The sequence below is a fragment of the Artibeus jamaicensis genome, unplaced genomic scaffold (genome assembly GCF_021234435.1).
Source record: "Artibeus jamaicensis isolate MK-2021 breed Jamaican fruit bat unplaced genomic scaffold, CSHL_Jam_final contig_1016, whole genome shotgun sequence".
Classification (NCBI taxonomy): Eukaryota; Metazoa; Chordata; class Mammalia; order Chiroptera; family Phyllostomidae; genus Artibeus; species Artibeus jamaicensis.
Window position 1 is genome coordinate 9,260,395 of NW_026521195.1, and position 23,666 is coordinate 9,284,060.

The window sequence follows — 23,666 nt, forward strand, 5'->3', positions numbered from 1 at the left end:
CCCACAGGAGCTGGAGAGGCAGGGGCTAGATGGGATCCAGGGGGCAGGGCAAGGTGCGTGGAGGGAGGGAGGGAGGAGAAAGCAGAGACGCCCAAGCACTTCCCAAGCGGCTCTCCTCCTCACCACCTCCCCATCCCCCCACCCCCATCTCCCCCTCATGTTGGCACCTTCCTCCCAAACCAGACCTCGTACCATTGGTCCCTGTCAACCCCTACCTCTGGTCTTGGCCTTCTCTGCTCCCGCTGCCTGCCAAGACCCTTCCTGCATAGCCCTCAGGTCCCTGCTAAATGTCACTCTTCCATAAAGAGACCCCGCACCTGGGGCAGATGTGCCCCATCTGTCCTTGGATGTCCCCTTCCTAAGAGCACCGACAAGCTGCTCTGCCCCTCCAGGAGCTGGGACTTTGAAGGCAGGTGACAATGCTTCCACCTGGCCCCGCAGCACCTGGAACTGGGCTCTGTGCCTATGGGTGCACAGCAAAGCTCGGCCTCCTGTGGGGCTGCCCACGCCAGTCCTGGGGGAAGCTAAGCCCTGGGAGGTGTGCAGCGTCAGGGGAAGGAAGCTTCCTCCCCACACAGCACAGGTTTCTCCGGAACAGAAGCTTCTTTCTAAGGGCTACTTACCTCTCCCTCCTCCCGAAGCCGCCGGAACCCATCGTGGAACAGGGAGGTACAGCCTTTGGGTGAGTGGGTAGGGGTGTCGGATGCACTGAGACAAGGAGATCCCCCACCCCAGCTCTGCCACTGACCCTTGTGTGTCCCCAGCTTAGTTGCCCTTCGCTGCCCTATCCAGCCTTCAGTCCCAGTGCCCGCTACATCAGCCCCACCAGCTGCTGCTCACTGGCCCTGACTCGCCACGTCAGCAGCTGGGACCCGGGTGCTTTGGCCCAGACCGTGCTGGCTGAGACCACACGGAGAGCACCGTATGGGGGACCACCACCTGGTCCGCGGGGGCCTGTTCCCCACTTCTCCCTCTCAGCTGGCAGACCTGGCCGAGCGACACCTGCCACGTGTCCCCCAGACCAGGAAGTCCGATGCAGGCGCAGGGCCTGAGACCAGGGGCCAGGGGACTTGAGGGGTGCTGTCCGCCACCCTGTCCTTAACCACTCAGAGTCCTGGGCTCCACACCTGTAAAATGGGACGATGACCCTCGGCCAGTGGGCCTGTCCCTGGGGTTACCACAGGCTCAGGGTGGAAGCGAGGGCCCTTCCCTTCGCCCTCCATGGGATGAGGGAGTCTCACGGAACCCCAGAGGAAGCGGGCCAGAGATCTACAGAAGGGGGCTCTGGTCGCTGCACAGGGGCTGGGGGCTCCCAGGGAGGGGCCAGGGAGAGGAAGGAGGGCCAGGGAGAGGAAGGAGGGCCAGTCGAGGGAACTGGGGCCTGGGTAGGGTGTCTGCCATTTCTAGTGGCACAGCTCGGTTCTAACTCCCACCCACCACCTGGTCTCTTGAAACACAGTTGCTGAAAGCAATCGTGCCTCCACCCTAATCTGAATCAGAATTAAAGGTGATTTGGAGTTCACTAAGGAAGTTCCTCCCCTTCCGTTTCCCAGCTATAGTCAAAGATCTTGGTATGTCGGGTGGAGAGGGCCCTTAACCATCCTGCCCCATCTCTCATGTTATACTCAGGAGACCTGGGTGGGAGAGGCCAAGGGCGCCATCACTCAGGGCTGCAAAGCAGCTGCGGTCTGAGTGGCACAGAGGCGCCGGGCCCGGTGGCTCTGTGTGCGCCTCGTTATCCTGGGCTGCAAGAGCACAGGCAGGCGAGATGGAGAGTGGGGGGAAGCAGACACACAGCCTGCCTGTCCTCTCCCGGTAGCACAGACTCATGGGGCCGCCGTGAACCTGGAGTTCTCACCACAAACAGCCCCCGCCCAATCCCCGGGGCTGCACACCACCAGCCGCCCAGCTTCCCCATGGCAGCCATTGGCTCTGCCGGAGCTGAAAGCTCTGTCACTATCTTCTTCATCGCTGAGAGGAACCTGAGGGCCTCCACCATGGCCCAGGCCTGGCTCAGGCCCAGCCCAGTTCTAGACTCACAGCCGCCCTCCTGATACGGCCCAAACGGCCGCTGCCAACCAGCCGGCCCACCTCCTCCCCAGCCTGCGTGGTGGCCCTTTGAGGGTTTCGACTGCCGTCTGGGCCAGCCCCTGTATCACATGCCCCATGACAGTGTGACCCTGGCCTGGCCACAGTGAGGCATCAGGAATGGGGCCACGGCTCCCAGCAGGTGGAGGGGTGCTGGAGAAAGGGGCCTCCGCCACATAAGAGGGCCCCCTGAGAACACGGCTGAGACGGAGGAAAGAAGGATAAAGAGGATAAAGAGGAAAGAAGGAGGGGCATCAAGCCCCAGAGACACTGTCTGTGTCCCTGGGTCCAGCCTCTCCTACAGCCCCTAGCTTCTGATACAAATCAGTTAATAGCGTGGTTGCCTGCCCACACCGGCTAGGAACTGAGTTTCTGTCACTCGCCTGTGTGTTGCCAGCACTGATGGCTGGCTTTCATTTCAGGGCGTTTGCACAAAGAAGCACAGTGTGCTGCTCAGGTCGCCACTCCCCTGGTTGGAGAGAACTGGACAGCAACAGAGCCGGCTCGCTGTGCACGCAGCCCCTCACCCTCGCAGCCTGGCCACGCTGCCCAAAAATCACTCCAGCACATGGCAAACTACCTCCGATTTGGGACTTTCGGGATGGCCTTGGGGCAGCCGAGCTGCCACTGTACCAAGGGCCAAGGTTGTGCTCTGTGAAAAGGCTCTGTTCACAAGCTGTCTCCCCACACCCAGGCTTGAACTGCTGGCGGGCACCGCCCAAGCCCTCCCTGATGCTGGCCATCACATCGACTCCCCGAGGGGCTGTGCACCCAGCCCTACTTCGCCAGCCTGGCTCGGAGCCGGCCCCACCCCAGGGCCCCGAGTCCCCTCGGGGCTTGTGAGAGTGTGTGTACTGGAGAAAGTTCTGGGCCGCATGGTTCACACTGCAGGGGAGCTGGGGGCAAGAAAGCCAATATGAGATTTACTGTAAGCAACTCAAGATCTGAGGAAAGAAAACAGACGGCAGGAAATTCAGTAGGAAAAAGAAAACCTCCTTGAAGCTTCACAGTGGGGCCCGGGACAAACAGCACCCGAACGCCGCTCCACCACCACTATTGCTGCCTCGGAGAGTGAAGCGCCGGGCTGCACGCCCTCGTCCTGGTCCCCCTCAGGGTAGGGGGACGGTGGGGACAGCAGGCCTTGACTCTGGTGAGAGCTGCCCCTGGGCCTCAGGCCTGAATCTGAGAACTGTGCTAGGAGGGAGAGATGGCTGTGCCCTCAGTACTCACACATGCCCTCCTACACACTCCTCCTACACACAGGCTCCTACACACTCCCATGCACATACACTCCCATGTGCACACATGTTCCTATACAGACTCTCACGCACATGCACACACATACTCCTACACTCTCACAGACACTCACATACATACACACACTCCTATACACTCACTCATACACACACTCCTACACAAATACATACACTCACACACATGCGTGCACACACTCCTACATACACCCTCACATCCACTCACATGTGTATACATGCTCCTATACACTCTCATACACACTCCTACAAATACATACACTCTCACACACGTGCACACACATGCTCCTACACACACTCTTTAACACACACACATACTCGCACACTCACATACACACACAACCAAGTCACCCACCCCACAATCTCAGACACAACCACCAACACACACACAGCCTCACCCGTCTCTCATCTGCACGCATGCAGGCCGTCTGTAAAGAATGGGGTGGGCTTCCCAGCCCCTGACTCTGCTTCCCCCTGGCTGAACAGCATATGACCTGAGACACTCTGCTGTCTCTTTGGGCCACCAGGACATGTGGTTGACTGCCCAGAGCAGTAACAGATGGCCCTGAAACAGCCCCAACGCCCCTGGCAGAGCCGAATCTGAACCTAGAGCAGGAAGGCCTGGCAGCTTCCCGGCCGTTTGCAGAGTGCGGGCCTCTGTGCAGCAAGGGGTTCCACATGGCGCCCGGCTGGGAGGCCGTGCAGTCAAAGCCGCTCTGCGTCATCTGCTTTCTACAGAGAACAGTTTCTCTAGAAAAAATTCCAATGTCGTTCATCACATGACAAACGAGGTGAAGAAGCACTAATCCACCCCCTCCTGTCAGAGAGGAAAGAGCTGAGGCGCTGGCCAGGTCAGTACCACAGCTGGGGGCCAGCGAAGCAAAGGCGGGGGACCTGGGTGCCTGCAGCTGCATTGCTGCAAATGGGGGGTCGCTTTGTTTTGTGTGACTTGCCACCCCCTGGGCTGCCCTGGACGAGCCTCCCCGCTCCGTCTGACCAACGGTGCCCGTGCTGGGTGACACTCCCCTGGGCGCCCAAAGGCCCACAAACAAAGGCTTTCACAGGTCGCTAGCTCGGAAGGAGGCCAGAAGGAGGTGTGCCTCCCGGTCCCTGCCAAGCAGATCACAACAAAACTGGAGCCAGGCCTGGCACTCCTCCCGAGACCAGAGACGGGGGCTCTGGGGAGGCCAGGGAAGCTGCGTGGGGCAGCAATGTGACCGGCCTGTGAGGGGCGTGGACCATTCCCGGAGCTGCCCTCCCCAGAGGCGAAGGTGAGAACAGCTCCTTCGGGGGGGCCCCTCGGAAACGCCAGGAATGCGAAGTGGCATTTTAAGTGGTTTCGGCGTGATCCTCTCGCAGGCTCTGGGCCACGTGGTGACAGTTCCGGCTATTCCTGTGCCCTGGTCAGTCCTGTCATTCATAATCACGACGGCCGCCCCTCCAGGAGGCCCCCTGGAGCCAGGGAGGACAGGTCAGCCCCACTCCGACGCTCGTCCCGGGCAGCCCCATGGGAGCATGGAGTGGCTGCCCTCAGGGCAGGGAGCGTGGGTCTGGAGAAACACCCAGACACGGTCCAAGGCCTGCCCGTGCCCCGCCAGATGCCGTCAGGTAGCCCACCTAAAAGTCATCTTGAGCTTCAACATGTAAGAGAGCACTGAGTGGCACTCCTCCAGCACGCCCCAGGGCGGGGATGGGCCCTCCCGCCACTCCTTCTCCTGCCCCATCTGAGGAACTGCATGCAGCACCCTGGGAGCCCCCAGGCCACTCAGGAAGTGCTGCCAAGGGTGACCACAGCCGCAGGTGGACCCAGCACCCATTGCAGGACATCCCTGCGGCCGTGCCCCCACCACGAGGCACCAAGCCCAGACAGGGCGGGACCTGAGCACCACGGAGGCAGGAGCAGACTAGCAGGGGCCATTATCCAAGGCTTGCTCCCCAGCAGGAGCTGTGCCAAGCACACGTTCATTTCTCCAATTAATCTTGTGAGGCAGGAATTATCCCCATTTTACAGACAAACAGGCTCAGAGGGTTAGAGTCAGCCTGAAATGGAGTCTGTTTTATTCCCAAGTTCATGTCCTTAAACAGCAAACCCAAAGAGCCTTGTCTGGTGTCAGGCTGGCCAGTTGAGCTGTGTGACCTTGGGGCAGGTCACTCACGTCCCAAAGCCACACTTCCTCTGACAGACAGGGTGGGTGACAGAAACCACAGCAGTGCCCCCCAGCAGGGCTGTTGCAGCGCTGAATGAGCTTCATGTGTGAAATGTCAGAGCAAAGGGCAGGGCAGGTACAAAGTTCCTGAGATTCAGGGGCTGCCATTTCTGCTGCCCAGCGCTGATGAGAATGTCCTCTCTGTTGTCTTCTCAGAAAAGAGGACGGAGAGACCATGGAGCGAGACAAGCCTGACCAGTGTTCTGCTGAGGCAAGTGCAGGTCTCTATGCCAGTCCCCCTGGAAGGCAGGGCAGGCTGACCAAAGCGGTCAGGGGAGACTCAAACCCTCGCCCCCAAAACCCAGGAGGGTCCTCAGGGGCCATGAAGAAAAGGAAGCTGTCACGAACACACTCTCCCTTCCCGGCCCTGAGAACAACAGGAGGAGGTGGCTGCAGCTGAACCCCACGTGTGTGTGCCTGGGTGCTTCTCTGTACATGTGCCTGCAGTGAACAGGAAGGGGTTTGGCAGGATTGTAACTTCAGGCCTGTTACATGAGGCTCTGTTGGTCCAGTAAGGCAGCCTTCCCTACATACCTGCCCCACAGGTGCCCGACAGAGGTGGGCAGAGCAGGGAGGGGACAGAAGCAGCCGCACCAGCTCTGGACAAGGTGAAAAACAGCCTGGACAGGGGCTCCCAAAGCCCCTGCAGCTGGAGCCACTCCTTGCAGAAGCAGGCATGTAAATGGGGCCAGATCCCAGGCTGGTGAGCCAGAGACTAGACCCCCAAACTAAAGGGGCTGCTGTGCAGATGGGGAAACTGAGGCTGAGAGGATCACACAGCTAGACATCACCAGGCCTGGCCCTTCTGGAAAGCTCAGCTTCCCAGCAGTGAGGTCAGAGGTCTCGCCCACTCCTAGAGACAGTGCCCCACCCCCACCCCACCACAACCCCACCAGCCCAGGGATTAGCAAACCCAGGCCTGGGGAGAAGGCAGTGCAGCTTATGGCCTCTGTGCACGTGAGCCCAGTCCAGGAATGAATCATATCATTATGGCAGGATTAGAAGGAAAATGCCATGGAACACGCTGTGTGCACACATGTGCTTATAATAAGGTCAGCAGCAGGCAGGCCGGTGGCACCAGGCCTCAGAGCCCAGGCCATCCTGCTCCCTGCAGCACCAGAGGCCATGGGCAGCGTGGACAGGCCGGCCCAGGCCCAGCCACAGGCAGGAGCCGGTGTCCCTTCCTATGGGGGCCTCCAGGCCCAGACACTACATGGCAATGCCTGCTGCCTCTCCACTTTCTGGGGCCCATCAGCTTAGGGTTGGGCCCAGACCCTCCCCCACTCTAAGCACCCCCAAAGCGGAAATGCATTCCCCCAGGTCTCCACACCCCTGGGGCCTGCTCTCTGCTTAGAAGGGAATGGGGCAATCGATTGCACCTCACAAGACTGTTAATGCACCATTAATCCGAACTCTCCCCAGTGACACAATGCCCAGGTGACAAGTAAGGATAAGAAGTGTAGAGAGCTCCTGGGGAGCGAGCGTGAGGGGGGAATTCCTCTCAAGCAGCTGAGGTCACTTTTGACCAGGATGCCTGGAGTCGCCACCCAGCCTTCTGCTCCCTCTGCTTCCAAGGCCCTGGGCACAGGCCCCAGCTCCTCTCAAGGCTGTAAACGTGAGCCTCGCAACCTGCAGACTGCCTTGGTCTGGGGAGCGTACCCCTTCCCCTGAGCTCTCAGGGCTGCTTGCTCACCACCCAGGTTCGGACTCAATTGCCACTCACCACCCCTCCCCACACATGGCCCAGGGGAGCCACAGAGTGCCGCAGTATACCCCACACTCGCAGCACATGTGGGGAGACCAAAGAGAAGGTGCTGGTGAACGCGCGTGCATGCAGAATGTAACTGCTCCCTCTCCTCCACCCGCCCTCATTCACCCCTCCACGCAGGCTTGCTGCAAGCGCCCACTTCGCACCAAGCACCACCCTGGGCTCTGGGGAGGCAGGGTGAACAGACAGACAAGCCGCCCCAGCAATGGAGAGAGGAAGATACTCACAGCTCTGTGGACCGGGACAGGATGGCAGACAGGGTGAGCAGGATGCATCCGAAGGGGCCCACTTCGAACTGGAAAGAGGAGAAAGGAATGAGTGCCCATCAGGCCCACACCTCCCTCCTCTCACTTCCCTGGGGCCGCAGCCCAAGGAGCAGCCTGCCCCTGAGCCAGCTGCCCCCGGTCTGGCCCTGGAGCTGGCTGGGTGGCCCCTAGGCAGACCCTGTCCAGGTCCCACCAGCCAGACCCCCTAAGGGGTGAAAAGACCCCAGCCTGAGTGACAATGGGAGCAGACATAGTGCCCACCAAGGAGCACACCCTTGACTGCCAAGTCCTGGAAGCTCAGGAGACAGTGGTGGCGGGAGCGGCCTCCGTCGGCAACGCAAGCGTCCTGTGCTCACTGTCACGTTTCACTCTCACAGATGTGTTCCGTGAGGGCTGCCACGACTGCCCTCCACCCTGTGCGGGGCCTCGGGCTCAGAGCCTGAGGGAGTGGCAGGTCTGGTCTTTCAAAAAACTTTGTATTTTGTTCCTCATGGATTTTTTGAATTAACTTGGTTATTTTTTAGATACTGCATTACAACATCACTCATGCTCATTACTGAGGTTTCAGGGACCCCCTTGAATTTTGCACCCAAGGTGAGCAGCTTACTTGCCTCATCCTAATCTAGACAGGAGCCCACAGACTAAACTTGGCTGCCTGTTTAAATCCCTGCTCCGCCACTCCCCGCTATGTGACCTCAGGGACATTTCTCAACTTCTCCGTCCCCAGTCTCCTCATCTGGTCGGTGGCCTTCACAGAACGTGAAGTTCGGTGCCGACAGGCTGCTTGCTGCTGAGGCTTTCTCCTTGTGAACAGCTGGGCACAGACCTGCCCTCATGAGAAGGAGCTCGAGGAAGAAGAAAAAGCCACTGAAAAGGGCGGGGAGGGGGCTCTGCTCTGATGGGAAACACTAGGTCCTCTGCAAACAAACGGGAGGGAGGGGCGCAGGACGCTTTCTGGAGGGAGTGAGGTCTGAACAGAAACACAAGGGACGAGGAGGAATCGGAAGAGAAGGGAACGCTGTTCCAGGCAAGAGGAAAAGCACATGCCAAGGCCTAGAGGGAAGGAGGGCAAATTTACGGTCGTTAGAACACAACAAGCCCTGAGAACAGGATTTTTTAACGAGTAACTTGAAATCCTTTCTGGAAGTAGAAATGCAATGAACGAACCAACAACAATCTTAAACCAGTGTCACCTGAATTCTGCGGTAGCAGGCCAGGCCCTCCACTGCGCTACCCTCGGCTTCCCCACTTGCAAAGCGAGGATGATGACCACCCACTTCGCATATCTCCCTAGGTTAGGGTGCATGCCCTGAAAGGCCCTGTCTGCGGACGCGCTCTGACCACTGCGGAGAGCAGTGCCGACCTCCTTGCAGCGGGGAACACGGGCCCGGAGGACTTGGGCCGCCTGTGTCCTTGCCGCAGCTCAACCACAGACGTGCATGTTGCCTTGGGGAGTGGCAAAGTTCTCTCAGCCTCAGTTTCCCCTCCCAAAATGCCTGCCTACTTCTGCCTGGATTCGCACACTGTCTTGAGGAAGCCACCCTTTCTCAGCCTGCTGCCCCTGGGCCGTGCCTGCAATGCCTGCCCACTTGCAGGGCTGCAGTGAAGTAAGGGACACAGGTACCCACCGTAACCCCTAGCTGTCCATGAAAACCGTTGTTAGTGCCCCGGCCAGCCCCACCCCCCGCCCCCGGTGCTGTAACACCCGCAGGAGACCTTCACAAGAGCCCTGGCCAGGGCCTCCGTGGGGACTGGTTAGGTGGGACTTCAAACGGTGAGGAAATGACCCCTGCCTGAGCTCCTGGCCCTTGCCGGAACATGACTGAATGACACCAATATCCCATTTTCTTTAAAAAAATTATTAAAATGATCTCATCAAGTTCAAGCTGCCAAGACATGGGAGACCACAGGGCCAGACACTGACACTGAAAGGCCAGAAACCACCGTTAGGGTCTGGAAAAATGTCTGGTCCCACTAGGGAGACAGGGCCACTCCCCGCTCTGCTTGGGCCTGCAGACCGCGCCCACCAAGGAACCGAAATCGGAGGCACGGCAGAGGCAGCCCTCCCTCCCCGCTCACAGAGGTGGGGGGCAGCCAGACATCTTGCCCCAAGGGTGAACGGTAATGAAAACGCAGCAGAGAGGCTATTTATTTTGGGCAGCGATGGTTCGGTGTGCACTTCCAGGCCTGGCACGAGGAAGCCCTCGCAGGCCCAGGCCATGAAAAATGGATTTGTTGAGGGCAGTGCTGAGGCAGCACACTGGCTTCCAGCAGAAACATCAGCTGCGGGGGAAACACAGCCTCCAGAGCGCGGGCCAGCTGTCGACCACATGCACCCAGACCGGGGCGGGGAGGGGGCTGTGCTGCGCCCACAGGCTGACGGAAAGGAGGTGGCTGCTGCCCCTGGCACTGGCCTCTCGCTGACCTTGTTCACAGTCACTGTCTTGCTTGGGCTTCATGGACACCCTGGGGGCACAGGCCAAGGGATGGGAGAGGCCCCATCTTACGCTCCATGAAGAAGACCTTGCTGCTGAGGGGTCACTGGAGGGCCATCAGCCCGCAGGGACGGAGCCTCAGATGCCTAGGACATGGGGTCAGTCACCCCAAGAACCCCTCCCTCCTCTCCCTTCCAGAAGTCTCTCAGGTCACTTCCCTGTCCAGCCTCAGCGACTTCATAATCTGCTTCACCAGACAATGAGAACCTGGCCTCCCGGGTCACGTCACACACACTGACCTCAGCAGGCTTTGCTCCTCTCGCAGGTGCACTGCTGGGTCACCACACGCTCGGGAGTGTTTAATAATCGGTTTCCTTTCTGCTCATGCCAAGTGCCTGGCACTTAATCTGGAAGACATTCCCATGCATTTAACGTTTCTTCTCTCTTTTTTTTTAAAGATTTTATTTATTTATCTTTAGAGGGGAAGGGAAAGAGAGACAGAGAGAAATATCAGTGTATGGTTGCCTCTCATGCGTCCCCTGCTGGGAACTGGCCTGCAACCCAAGCATGTGCCCTGACTGGGAATCGAACTGCGATCCTCTGCTTCTCAGGCCTGCACTCAGTCCACTGAGCCACACCAGCCAGGGCTAATGTTTCTTCTTTAAGAAGCGTGACTGGATGGTGCGGAGCTGGAAGTTACCTACTAATTGCTCCATCTTCCTTTTTCCAGATGAGGCAACTGGGGCCCAGTGACTTTTCCTGAGGCCACATGGCACCAAGGTCCTCAGGCCCTGCTACAGCCACTACAGCCACCCTGGCCAGGTGGGGAGTGCACTGAGTCGGCAGATGACCCACAGGTTATGTCCATGGAGAACCAGAGACAGCGGGGACAGGCAGCAAGTGACAGCCAGACTGAGACTCCTGACACCCAGGCCAGGACTGTTCCCACATCAGAGCCCTCCCACGGACCCCCGGACAGAGCAGCCAGTGCAGAAAGGCAGTGCCCTTTGGGTCAGAGTCAGGCCTGGGCACCTGAGCCAGGCAACAGCTCCGGGGCTGAGGATTTCAGGTGGCCCAGTGCCCTGGTGACCACACAGCTGCCTCCCACGGTCTTGGCAGGTCCCGCCTCCCTGCCCAAGGGGCCTGTGTGCTGAGAAGGCCAGGACACATCCCACTCTTCGGTGAATTGTGCCGGAAGAGAGGGCTGTGACCCTGGGAGCATCCAGCCTGCTCCCATGTCCAGTGAGCTCTCCCACCCTCCAGGCTCACCACCAAACCTGCCAACGCCTTCTCTGGAGCCTCAGAGCCGAGCCCGTGGCCCAGAGGCTGGAGAGAAGGTGGAGAGGAGGCCCGGATAGTTTGCCTGCCCTCCAGAGAGTGGCTGGGCACTCTCCGCCCTTCGGGGGACACAGGGGCATCAGAAGGCAAGGCTGTGCGGTCGGGGGTCTCAGGGCCAGTGGTCTCCTGTCCTGGGGCCACGCCGTGCCCTCCCTCTGCAAGGTTTCCCTCTCCTTTCTGTGTGCCTGTTAGTGGCCTCTGTCAAGAGGCCCCTTAAATAATTATGACAGTGGTGATTGTGACACTCCCGAGGAACACTACCCACCCTGGGGACATCAAGCTGAGCACTCTGCATGGTGCTCTGAGGCAGGCAATGCTACTATTACCCCCCTGTACAGGTGAGGAAACTGAGGCCCAAGGTCACGCAGCTACTGAGGGCTGTATCCTAAACACTAAGCCAGGCCGATGGCTCCGGAGACCACGTTCTCTCCCCCGGGGCACTCAGCTCCATCAGTCCTCCACAAAGCCTTGGGCTACAGCCCCAGTTTGAAAGCCCTCAACCCTTGACTGCGCTGCTCCTGGCCCAGGTCAAGTTCCGCCCCCTCTCATGGCCCCTAGTGGGGGCACACCTCACCTCTAGCAGACGGGGTGTTTCGGGAACCTGCCCAGCCCTGCCCTGCCTTCCAGGGTCCCACATGAGGGCCTGCACCGAGCAGGGTCTCCATCCACAGTGCCCAGGCCTCTGACACAGCCCAGAAACCCACACTCCTGTCACCTCTCCCACTGCTGCTGGGCCCCCTGTGCATTGACAAAGGGTCCTTTGCTTCCAGAGGTGGTTGCCTCCCACTGGACAGAGACAAGCGCTCACAACCACCGTCTATCAGCTGCTTCCCTTCACTCAGACCCCACCCCGCCTCCCACTGCAGCCCCACTGTGGCAGTGTCCTGTACGTTGTAGCCACGGCCAGCCCTCAAGGATGCAATGGCAGCGACTGGACCCCCGTTCCCCAAGTTTATGCTTCCCCAGTCTAAATCACCCACCGCGCTCAGCCAAGGAGCCCAGGGCCGGCACCAGCTCCTTCCTGGCCTCTACCCCTCACGCCCCAGGGCCTCCACCCTGGTGCACGACTCTGGTTCATCAGAGTCTCTTCTGCAAACACAGCAGATGGCTTACCTAACAAGGACGCCCCACAGACCACAGCGCTGTGCATACCTGATGGACACTCTGTTGCAGGAAAGCCACCAGCTCCTCATGGCAGGTCACACTGTGGAGAGTGAGCTGAGGAGACACAAACACACAGATGAGCCACCCAAGCCCTGGGCACCTGAGCCAAACCTGGGGCAGGAGGCGGCCTTGGGGTGGGCGCCCCGTCCCAGCTGCCGCCCCGGCCAGTTCCACGCCCGGGAGGCAGAGTCCCGAGCCCAGTGGAAGGCAGCAAATATGAGTGTCTCTTCTTTCCTCAGGCAGGTCAGGAAAAATTACTTTTAGAGAAAACATCCAACCAAGTGAGACCCTTCAGAGGCTCCCAGGACCACCGGGGCCCAGACCCAGGTCAGCCGACACAAACTAGGTGAAGCAAAAATCCTCCGTGAAGAGGTTAATTGGTTTACCGCTCAGCGAGGAGGAGGTTAGCTTAGGGGACAGTCACTCTTTCTGTGTTGCCGGCCATCTCTCATTTTCTGTCCCTTCATCTTCCTTGGGTCTGTTTTGACGGCTGATGCTGGGCTCTATCAACGCTCCTCCATACCTTCCACCTTCCCCTCCCCCTCCACCGCCCCCTCAATGTCTCAAAGCAAGCCCAGAGGACGTGGAGACGTGAAGAGGGCCACGAGAAGGCTGGGTTTAGCCCAACCGCAGTATGCCGGACGTGCTGGGGCCACTTCAGGCTCGGCACAACCTCGACATCACAGGCCACCCATCGGCCTTTTCCAAGCCATAAAGCCAGTCTGGCAAGAACCCATCCCTGAAGCCCCCACCTCTGCTCGCCCCAGCCCCAGGCAGAGGGCTCTGCAGTCCCAGCCGCAGGGAAGACTGGCCCCAGTGGAGGAAGGATTTACTTATAATAAAGGAGACTGGGCCCAAACAAAGCCAAGGGTTGCGTGATAATTTTCCAGAAAGTCGTACTGTTTCTAGGACTCCATCTGCTTTGTATTTCCCTGTTGGAATGAACTGCTGCGTTCCCGAAGGCCTGAAAGGGAAATGGAGACGCATGAGTCCTGTGCATGGAAAGAAGACGTGACCTTGCGCCAGGGCAAAACCACGTGTGCCACGAAATGAGGACAAACGAGAAGGTGGCTCCGGGGGAGAGAAGGCAGCCAAGGTGTTCTCGTTTCCCGGCTAGGCCGGGCCAAAGCGTGCCTCTAACAGAAAGAATAAAAACAGGAACGGAGAGCGACAGCCGAAAAAGCCTTGGGGTGACCAAACCCAGTCCTGCCAGGAGGGGGGCTGCGCATCTCCCACAACTGACAAACGCCTGCCCAGATGCGGGGGTGCTGCCCACACCGCCCCCCACCCCACCGTATTTGGGGATGTCAGAATCTCCAGCCTCTGTCCTGTCTGAAGTTCCTGCCAAACCCACCACCCAGGGAGACCTGGACGGGAAGCTGGCTTTGGGCTGGGGGCCCACTGTGCCCTTAGCCTGCTGTGTAGCCTCGGCCTAGCCACCGCCCCTCTCTGGGCTTCTTTTTCTTAGTGTATCAAACAAAAAGAAATTGAGTTTTTGCCCCATCTGCTCTCAGGGCTGCCCGGCAGATCCTGAGGGCCAAGGTTAATTTGTTAGCTGGAGAGCAGGGTGCCAAGGACGCGCACTCAGCAGGGACGATAAGCATGGTGCCGACAGCACCCACTGATGGGGCGCTAGCGTGTGCCAGACATCGTCCCAAGAGCTCTATTCTGCTGTTAGTCTTCATCTATTTACATGGAGTGACAACTTAGATAGATAATGCTGTCATTCATCATACATCATTTTATTTACACTAACTCATTAATTTCCTCATAATTGTCATACGATATAATCTTTATCACCCCCCTTTTCCAGATGAGTTAACAGATGCAGCACAGAGAAGTTGCATTGGTTGCCCAAGGTCACAGAGCCAATGAGCAACAGCGCTGGGACAAAACACCCCTTTACTAAAGCTCAGCCGCCTGGCCTGCGAAGAGACACTTCCATGCTGCAGGGCCAGGCCTTGAAGCCAGCCAGCCATCTGAGTGTGTTCCAAGGGCGGCACCCTCTGTCTGGGTAGGAAGGAGGTAGCAGGCCAAGGCTGCTGGCTCCACTACCAACCCCTCGCCTGAGTTCCCTCCTCAGAAGAAGGGGGGGTCCAAGCGACAGAGCGAACAGAGTGTGCTTTGGGCACTGGGGAAGGGGTACTCATCAGGGGGTGACTGGGTCAACTGAGAGGCTGTTTTCTGAGGCTTCTGGATCAGGGGAGCTGGCTGCTGGGTCAGAGGTCTTCTCGGGCCGGTTCCCTTTCCCAGAGCTCCCCCAGGAGGGAGGCAGGGCAGACCCGACACCGTCCTGGGCGAGAGCGAGCCCGTCCCCGCGCGGGCTACCCCGCACATCAGGCTGGCTCTCTGGGCTGGCCCCGGTGTGGGGCGCAGGGCAGGGGCCTGGGAGGGCACACAGTGCGGTCCTTATCCCAACGACTCCCAGCCGGCTTGCCCACAGCTGGGCCAGCCCCAGGTTGAGTGGTAGCGGCACAGCCCCAGGAAGCACTTACAGTGTGACCACGGCTCTCTCGTGGCCCCCGGCCCGCCACAAAATGTCCGCAATGGCCAGGGCCAGGCAGTGGGTCCTGCGGGCACTCGAAGGTTGCAGCTGCCTGAGGATGGAAGAGGAAGTGCATTTATGTCTATGGGACACGAACGAGGGACAGCTCAGCCCTGTGGAAGGTGACCCACCCTTTCCTACGTCACCCACAGGGGTTCCTGCAGAGCCTGGGAGGTCCCTCCTCTGATGAAGACTAAGGGAAAGGCTTAGAGGGAGGGGCCCTGGGCGGGGCTGGAGGAGGAGCAGCGGGGACTGGAGACTGGGCTGGCCCCGGGGTGTGTGTAAGAAAGGGTGGTGTGTTCTAATAGCCCAGGAGGCCCAGCAGACAGGCCACAGACCCGCTGCCACCCGAGGAAGGAAAGCCACGCCAGGCAAAGGCTAGGCCATGCCCTGCCCTGGCAATGCCCGGTTGGACCCCTGGACCCCCGGAGACAACAGCTTATGCAAGCAGTGGTCTTCACCCCACTGGTTACAAGGAAATAAGACCCCAGTTGCAGGCCGAGGCCTGACTGACCAGCAACTTAGAAGTCATACAGTGTGGGGATGTCGGAGAGGAAGGATTCGAGACGAAGAACACGGCTTGGGGACCAGGGAGGGGAAGGCAGTCAGAGGTGACCATGGGACACCCAGGTGAACCTGTTGAGCACATCTAAAGCCCAGGAGAGTGGCCAGGGCGGCGTACAGGTTTGCAAGCCACCAGCACCTGAGGGTTTCTTGGCACTTGGAGTGGCTAAAATTGCCCAGAGAGAGGACAGGAAGGGCAGGGGTGGTGGCTGAGGATGGAGGGAGCAGAGGAGGCAGGGCCGGGAGGCGGTGCTACCCCACAGTCTGAAGAACAAAAGGGCTGTAAGAAGGGTGAGTAGTCATCAATGCCAAAAAATGGCAGAAGGATCGCTTAGGAAGAAAAAAAAAAGGGTACCTGAGAGGCCCCTGGTGGGTGAAGTGGATAAGAGGGAGGAGGGGAAACAGCCGGATACAGACAGACGCTTCTTTCCATTTCCATTTCCAGGGCTCAGAGTGTTGCTAAAACAGCCTGGGGAGCAGGCAGGCACTATATAATCCCCTTCTCAAAGTGGGAAAGCTGAGGCACAGAGACTAAACGAGCTGTCCCAAATCACGCAGTAAAAATTAGAAATCTTAAAACAGCATTCAGGGAGGACGGAGAAGGTGGGGAATGGAACCAAGTGCCTGGCGCCTTCGGCTTTGAGAACCAGCCTCCCTTTGCCTCTGAGCCCAGGGTTTCAGCATCATGCTCCTGGCCACAGACCCTCCGAACCCCTTTGTTTATGCACAAAAGTCCTCATTCTTTTCTGGGCTTCCTTGTAATCACTTTTCCAGCCTCTCCATCCTTCTCTGAGCCTCCTCTGGCTGGCTCATGTGAGACACAGCTTTCCAGAAAGCACAGTAGAGTGGGGTGAGGGCAGCGCTCAGCCCTGGGTTCCCTTCCTGGCTCCCAGGCCTCGGGAAGCCCCTTGCCCTCACTGGCCATAAACGGGGCACTGGGCCAGATGCTTCTAAGCATCATTCAGGTCTAGCCATCCTGCCACTGAACCGGCCCCGGGGCAGACAGGGATGTGTGCACGTGTGTGCACCCAGATGGGAATCAAGAGAAGGGGGGTGATGTGTTCGATTGCCCACCCCACCATCCCCAAATAGCTCAGAGTCTGCCTTCGCTGGCACAGCTCGGTGACAAGGATGGTCCTGCATATCTTGATTGGCCAGACACGCATTCATCAAACCCCTACAGTGCACCTCGCTCCTGACCAGGCTCTGCACCCACAGGAGCTTCTGTAAGAGTCTAAGCCCCAGAGGAGTGCAGGGTGGAGACACTTGTCTGGGGAGGGGTGGGAGTGGGCAGACAATTCCCTCTGCGCTGCCGACATCGCCCATGTCTTTCAGAGATGCCTCCACCCTCATTACCTTGAAGCAGCCTGACTAGTCTGTTAGAGAAACCTCAGGCAAGGAATGGAGGCTGGTATGTCCACTTGCTCCCTCTCGCAATCAAAGGCTGCTGCAGGGGGTGGAAACAGGCTGGCCTGGGGGCCACTGGACCTGGGTTCCCAGCCTGGCGCTGCTCCCAATGTCCCTGGAGGGGTCTTGGGCAAGGGCCCCTCCTCCTCTGGGCCTCAGATCCTCCAGTTTCAGAGGAGTGAAGGCAAGAGGACAGTGTCCTTGTCTGCAGTTCTGTCCACACCTGCAGGGCAATGCGGGCCCGTCGCTTGTCTCTTCCCACCAGCTGGCCGGCTGGCACAACCCTTCCTCCTCAAGTGGAAAAACCCCAGTCCTGCTGCCGGGCTCTGTGCTCCCCAACTGGAGAGAGGCCAGCCGCCGGCCTGATGCAACAGGCCTTAACGAAGCCAGACAGTCCCCCAGAAAAACACCCCCCTGCCGAGAAGCCTTTATTTCAGCATGGCTTCACAGGAGGGCATGGTCGCATCCTCGGGGCGCCTTTCACAGACCGTTTCCCCACCAGTTGGGGAGGGAGGGAGCGGGCGGGAGGGGGCCTCTGCCGCCCCAGGCCTGCAGGCTGGGCAGAGCCAGCCCAGGAACGGCAAACGAGGAGCCCCTCGGTCCACGGGTCTTGGAGCCCCCCACACAGAGCTCGCCGGCTGCTGGCACTGCCAAGGTGTGCTGTGCCAGGAGTTCCTGAAGAGACAGCAGTGTGCCCGGGTTTGTTTGTTTTTTTTTAAATGGGTCATTTCTGACATCTCGGAATTTCAGAGTCAAAGGGAACACTGAAGCCTCAAGCCCACACCAGCATTCAAAGCCCATGAAGAACATCAATGGCCCAATCAACCAATATTAAAACTGAAGAAACGAATCAATGAAACCAGAGACGCTGGAGACTGACAGGTCCCTGCAGAGATGCCAGTGTCACCCTTTGCTCACTTGAGACAGCAGGTCCTCAGGTATTTGCTGTGTTATTCTGTGTACTCTTCAGTATTGACTTTTTTCCAAATTAGAAAAAGAGAGGAGGTTCTGCAGACAGCCCCTCACAGAACACTGAGCCAGAGTCGGTCAGTGAGAGGCCATCTGGGCGTCCAGCACTCAGGGGTTTTGGGGTCCTGAGGCTCCAGCCTCCCAGCGCCGGCCCCTCCCAGCCCTTCAGGCACAGCAGTGTGTGCAACTGGCAGGGCGTCCCATGCCAGGCCTGGCTCTGCCACTGATGCCAGATGTGACCTCAGTTTCCCTACATGTACCATGGCAAGTGATGTCCATGGTCCTCCTCACTCACATAGCCCTTGATGATTCATTCACAAGGACTTCATCTGCAGGGCCAGTGTCAGGCAGGACAGAGACTCACAGGTGCAAGAGGGGAGGCCCTGCTCCCCCACACCATCAGGTCTCCAGGCCCTGGTCCCATGCTCTTTAGCACCCCCAAGCTGGGGACAGGCTATGGAGCACAGAGCCGGGTACTGCCCCAGCCTCAGCAGGGCAGCTACAGGCTGCATGATGCCCACTTGGAAAAGGGACTCCCTGGGGCCTCTGACCTGCAGGCCATCACCCAGGCCATCACCTCAATAAAGCATCAGCTCCGACTCTGCCCTCACTGGCTCACACCTCCCTCTGCTGCCACCAGCCCCTGGCTCCCTTGGCCTTCACTTGACCCACATTGCAGCCTGAATCCAGGCAGGCTCTCCGCACCCAGCTGCAATCTCCCTGCAGCCCCAAAGCAGGCTCACATCTCTGCGGAGTCGGCCCATCACCCCCAGGGCCTCCCCTGGAGTGTCCTCCTCAGAGCTACTTCTCCATGAGTCCCCTGAGGTGTTTTCAGCAGCCCCTGCTGGACAAGAGAGCCCAGGTCCCTGGGCCAAGCCTTCCGCTCTTCCCTCTCACCCTCAGGCCCACTCTGCGCTCTATGGGAGCAGGTAGCTGGCCCACTGTGGTTAACCTGCTCACAGAGCAGCTCAGCGGGCAGGGCCTGGGGCAGAAGGAGGGGTTCACAAGGAGCAGCACAGATGCTTCCTAGAGGAGGAGCCCTGGCCAGCAGGCAACCTTCCCCCAGAGTAGGGCTCCTTCCCCCAAGGCACAGCCACACACAGCCCCAGCAGCCAGCAGCCGCCCCCCCTGCGCCTCCAACCTGTGCCCCCAGGACCCACCTCAGACCCCCTACCCTGGCCTCCGAGGGTTGCCTCCACCCCTGTCTCAGGGTCTCGCAGACAGGGAACCCTGGAGGCCAGGGCTGCGCCCCCCCTTCCCAGCAGAGCCTCAGCAGAGCTTTCCATCTGGCCAGCACGTACACAAACAGACACCCATCAGAAGAAACTAGTCCACTGCATCCACGCTCGGCCAGTGGCTGGCCAGTGGGCAGTGGGTGGGTAGAACCTCACTCCCCACAGCTGGCAGTTGTCTTTCCATCCACAGCCCACTTTGGCCCCCAATCAGGATGGCTTTCTGCCTCCAGAACCCTTGCTCTTATCTCTGGTGTGGAGAGCAGACTCTATCCCAAGGACATGCCTGGAGCCAAGGGCTCTCACATCCCTTTAGTGAGCATGCAGGGTGGGCAGTACCGAACTAGCCCTGCCTAGTACCCTGGGTGGACAAGGCCATTCCTGGAACCAACTCAAAACCCCTGTCCAGACCACCGAAACACCATCCACAACTTCTCTCCATAGTCCAGAGTCGCAGCCGAAAGCAGCTGTGATGAAGCATCAAGCTGAAAAGAGTTGTAAGACATCTCCCACGAGGGCCAAGGCCAAGGCTGGGCCTGAGCAGGCGGCCAGGCCCCAAGGCCCCCTGGCAGCCTGTCCTTGACCCATCTGCCAGCCCCAGTCTTGTCTGGCCCCTCCAAACTCTGCCCTGGCCACCCCTGGCCACTCCAGCTCCTCTCCCAGCCCCGCTCTCCTGCCCTCAGGCCCTGGCACTCGCTGTTCTTCTTACTGGAATACCGTTCCCCCTCCCTTTTGGTCTGGATAATGCACGCACTTGCCCATGTGTTCACTCAGCAGAAATCCCGTGGACGAGGCCTTGAGCTGGATGCCAGGGACAGGCTGTGAACCAGGTGACCCAGGAAGGCCCGTGCTCTCATAGGGCCTGAGTCTGGGATGGCAGCTTTGGGCGGACAATGACAGCAACATGGATGAACGGGCACTAGTCTTGGGGAGGGGGGCTGGGGGCAGGCCAAGATTTGTCTGAAATGGGGAGGCCCGGGAAGGCCCCCTGAAGTCACGGCCTCTGGGCACTGAGAAGCCAGCAGGCAGAGCCTGGAGAGCAAGGAAGAAATATAAGGGATCTGCTGGAAAGGGCAGCTGAGGGAGGAACGAGCGTGCATAAGGGTGCGAGTGAACGGGAATCAGCCACCCTATTCTTCCACCAGATCTAGGTAAGATGACAATGTCAGGCCTCCAGCAAGCCTGCCCAACCCTCTTTGCACCCAGGTGAACCCTAGCATTCTGCGTGTCCCCTGTGACCTCCTGTCTGCTGGTCTGGCCCTCACGTTCCACTGTAGGTGCCAAGAGGGCAAGGCTACAGCAGTCTCACGGAGCCCGTCTCCCCTCTGAGCACCTGCTAAGTCCCCCTGAGTGCTCCCTTCTAGTGCGAGGAGGGCAGTGAGGCCAGTGGGGACAGGTGCACTCAATGGAAGTCCCTGCCCCGGGGGGCAGCCAGACCCCACACTGGGCGTGCCCACAGGCAGGCAGGAGCGTTCCTGAGCACAGCGCTCTGTGCCAGCCTCTGGGCGGGGTCAACGGCAGGGCTCTGCCCACAACAAGAACTGGAAGCTGCTCACACTTGGCTGGGCTGGCCCTGCAGGGCAGGCCTTGGGGACAGACCCACACCAGCAGACACAGCAACGGATGCACCTGGGGCGGTGAGAACGAGGACAAGCAAGATATCGTTATGCTTATGGTTAGCATCTCTGACTTGAGCAAAAAAACACCTTGATTATTACTTTTTAAAGCAACTGGACAAATTATAAAATGCCAAGCATGACAAGCTACCTTCAGTTGGACCCTGTCTAAGGCAAAATCATGGAAGCCGGTAAGTGTTTATTTGCAGCGCACTCAGCTAGACGTCTAGCTCGGAGACTGGTGTCTCTCCCGAGTCTGACCCTGAATAAATGAGGAACAGGCTTTGTTGTCTTCGTAACACCGAAGCTTAAAAAAAAGAGTGATGAAATGGCTAGTTCAAAAAACAAGTGCTTTTAATTAAAGTTCAGGAACCAGCAAAACTGAACCACAATGTTAGAGTCTGTTTAGTTACAACTGCGGGGAGGAGAATGGAGGTGTCTCCCGGGCAGGCAGATTCGTCTAGGGTGCTGGAAATATTTCCTTCCTTGATCTGGATGATGTAATCATGGCATGTGGTTTGGTGATAATTCATTAAGCAGAACACACATATGTTGTGCAGTTTGGGATTGTGCACTTTTCTGTATGTTCTATTTCAACTAAAAACACAACAAGCTCGTAACTGGGCCAGCAGGGAGGAAAGGGGAGAAGGCGCTTCCTCATTAAGGACGTGCTGGCCCCAGTCCGGTCACAGCACCTTCCCCGTCCATCTGCCTCTGCACCCGCCAGGGTGCCAGATGGCAGCCTTCCACCCACCCATCACCCTGACAGGGCCGTTCTGGAGAACAGAGGCCCCGCACCACTTGTGCCTGCACAGAAGTGTTCCAGAAGTGTCTGCTGAGCAGGTGAGAGTGAGAGCAGGGTGCCCATGTGTGAACATTTAATGTGTGAGCTGGAACACAAACAGCCGAGGGCGTGGAAGCAGTGTTCTGTGGGGCTGGCTGGAATGCGCCACGCGGCTGTCGGCAGAGGTGAGGTAATGAGGGGAGGAGGCGAGGCCTGGACTCTGGGGCAGGGTCAGCAGGTCAGCATGGGTGTGGGCAGCAGCCGGGCAGCCCCCACACCGAGGAGAGGGCATGGCTTCAGCTCCGATGCCACCTTGTGGAGCAGCACTGGGCTACCCTCTCTGCCTTCACGAAACGCACTCCCCCATTGCACTGGTCGGCACAGGCCTGTTTGCCAGCCTCCATTTTCCCTTCCAGGAGACAGGAAATATCAGGAACACACGCGCTTCCTTGCTTGTTTTTTCTGGACACTCAGGAGAGGACAAGCAGGTTATTGGCGGTAATGCGCGCTGACTTACCGAGCGCAGTCAGCTCTGCTATCTCCTTCGAACAGGAGCTTCTGTAGGACACAGCCTTGGACAGCCGCCAGGACTCCGCAGGGACCACCCTGCCAAGAAGGACACGCGTGAGTGCCAGTGAAGTGACCTCCAGAGCCAACCTCTGCCCACAGATGACAGAGCACAGGGACCCCTCCGAGCCACAGCCTCAGACACAGGTGTCTCCGACGTGGTGACCCCTCCTACAAGGTGCTGACCCCCAGTCCCAGAGAGGGGATGACAAAGGTCCAAGCACCCATCACCAGCGGGAGGAGTGAGTCTGCAATGTCTGATGGGGGAAAGTGACTCTCCACAACTAGTAAATGTGGAGCCAGGGATGTTATGATAGGTTTCCAGTCACCCAGGAAATGTCTCCATGTCCACTGGCTGAGGGTGTCAACTGTCTCCCCAGACTGCAAGGCCCATCCTGACAGCCTCCTCCTCCAGGAGGCCCTTCCCAACCATCCCAGCTAGAAGCCAGGCCTTTGGCAGCCTCCGCTTATATGAGCTTGCTTCTGCCCAGCCTGTGGCCCGCCTCGGCACCGATTCAGCATGTCTTTGTCCCCTCCCCATCAGCCTGAGTGGGGTCCTGGAAGAGCTCATCCCTGTAGGCACCAACAAGTACAGGGTGGTCGGAGCAGCAAGCCACGGGTGCCCCTGACTTGGGCGAGAAGATGAGCTGAGCATGGCCTACTGGGGACAGAAGCTGTTGTCCTGGGTTCTCCCCCAGGCGGTGTGGGTGGAATAAGCGGTGTGGGGAGGGAACTTCTGGGTCTTGGGAAATGGAAGCCAGTTCAACCGTGGGATTTAGAGGGTCTGTTGGCCCTTAAAGTGCACATCTTAGGAAATAGGTATAAGCCATGTTCAAACCCCACCACAATTGACTTGTCTCCCTGTCTTACATCACACCACCTATTCGTATGCTTCTGCATCTCATGCTGCTGCCTCTGCAGCCCCCAGACTCTCACACACCCCCACCCCCACCCCGCTTTGTTCATGCTCCACCGGCCTCGAGCATCCTTTCCCCCACAAAACCATGTCTCTGTGCTCAACCTCGGTCCCTCTCTACTGCCCCGCCCCTGCCAGATGTAGGGCCTCCTCCACTCCCTCTTGGGGGACTCCAACACCACGCAGCACCCACAGTCAGGGCCTGTGCTCTTGCTCTGGTGGCCATGTGATGCTCCTGCACTGGGTGACAGCCAGCAAATGGGGCACTGCGGAGCCCAGGTAATGTTCGTATGTTTTACCAAAGTGGGGTGCATCCCCCCTATCTTCAAGGGGACCGCAGGAAGGCCCTGGACAAGCTTAGAAGCAGCCTGCCTTGTTCTGCACGATGCCATATCTCAGCGGGGCTGCATCACTGAACGAAAAGCTCTGGAGTTTCCACTCTTCACTGAAGCAGCCAGTGCTGGACCCAAACAGAACGGTCTTCAAGTCCTGTCAAAAGAAGAAAGTGTTTTTATTGGAGCTTTTAAAC

At 58.7% G+C, this 23,666-nt stretch overlaps 1 protein-coding gene across 1 annotated transcript in view; it reads right to left on the reverse strand.

The window, feature by feature from the left end:
* The window catches only part of MINDY4 (MINDY lysine 48 deubiquitinase 4), a 98,511-nt gene that overhangs the window by 22,505 nt on the left and 52,340 nt on the right, over positions 1 to 23,666 (reverse strand). The window contains exons 8-13 of the mRNA XM_053661854.1: positions 23,510 to 23,626; positions 22,172 to 22,260; positions 15,033 to 15,134; positions 13,438 to 13,501; positions 12,526 to 12,591; positions 7,562 to 7,629 (exon numbers count right to left, since the gene is read on the reverse strand). Coding sequence (XP_053517829.1) covers positions 7,562 to 7,629; positions 12,526 to 12,591; positions 13,438 to 13,501; positions 15,033 to 15,134; positions 22,172 to 22,260; positions 23,510 to 23,626 — 506 coding nt within the window. The remainder of the gene's footprint in view (positions 1 to 7,561; positions 7,630 to 12,525; positions 12,592 to 13,437; positions 13,502 to 15,032; positions 15,135 to 22,171; positions 22,261 to 23,509; positions 23,627 to 23,666) is intronic.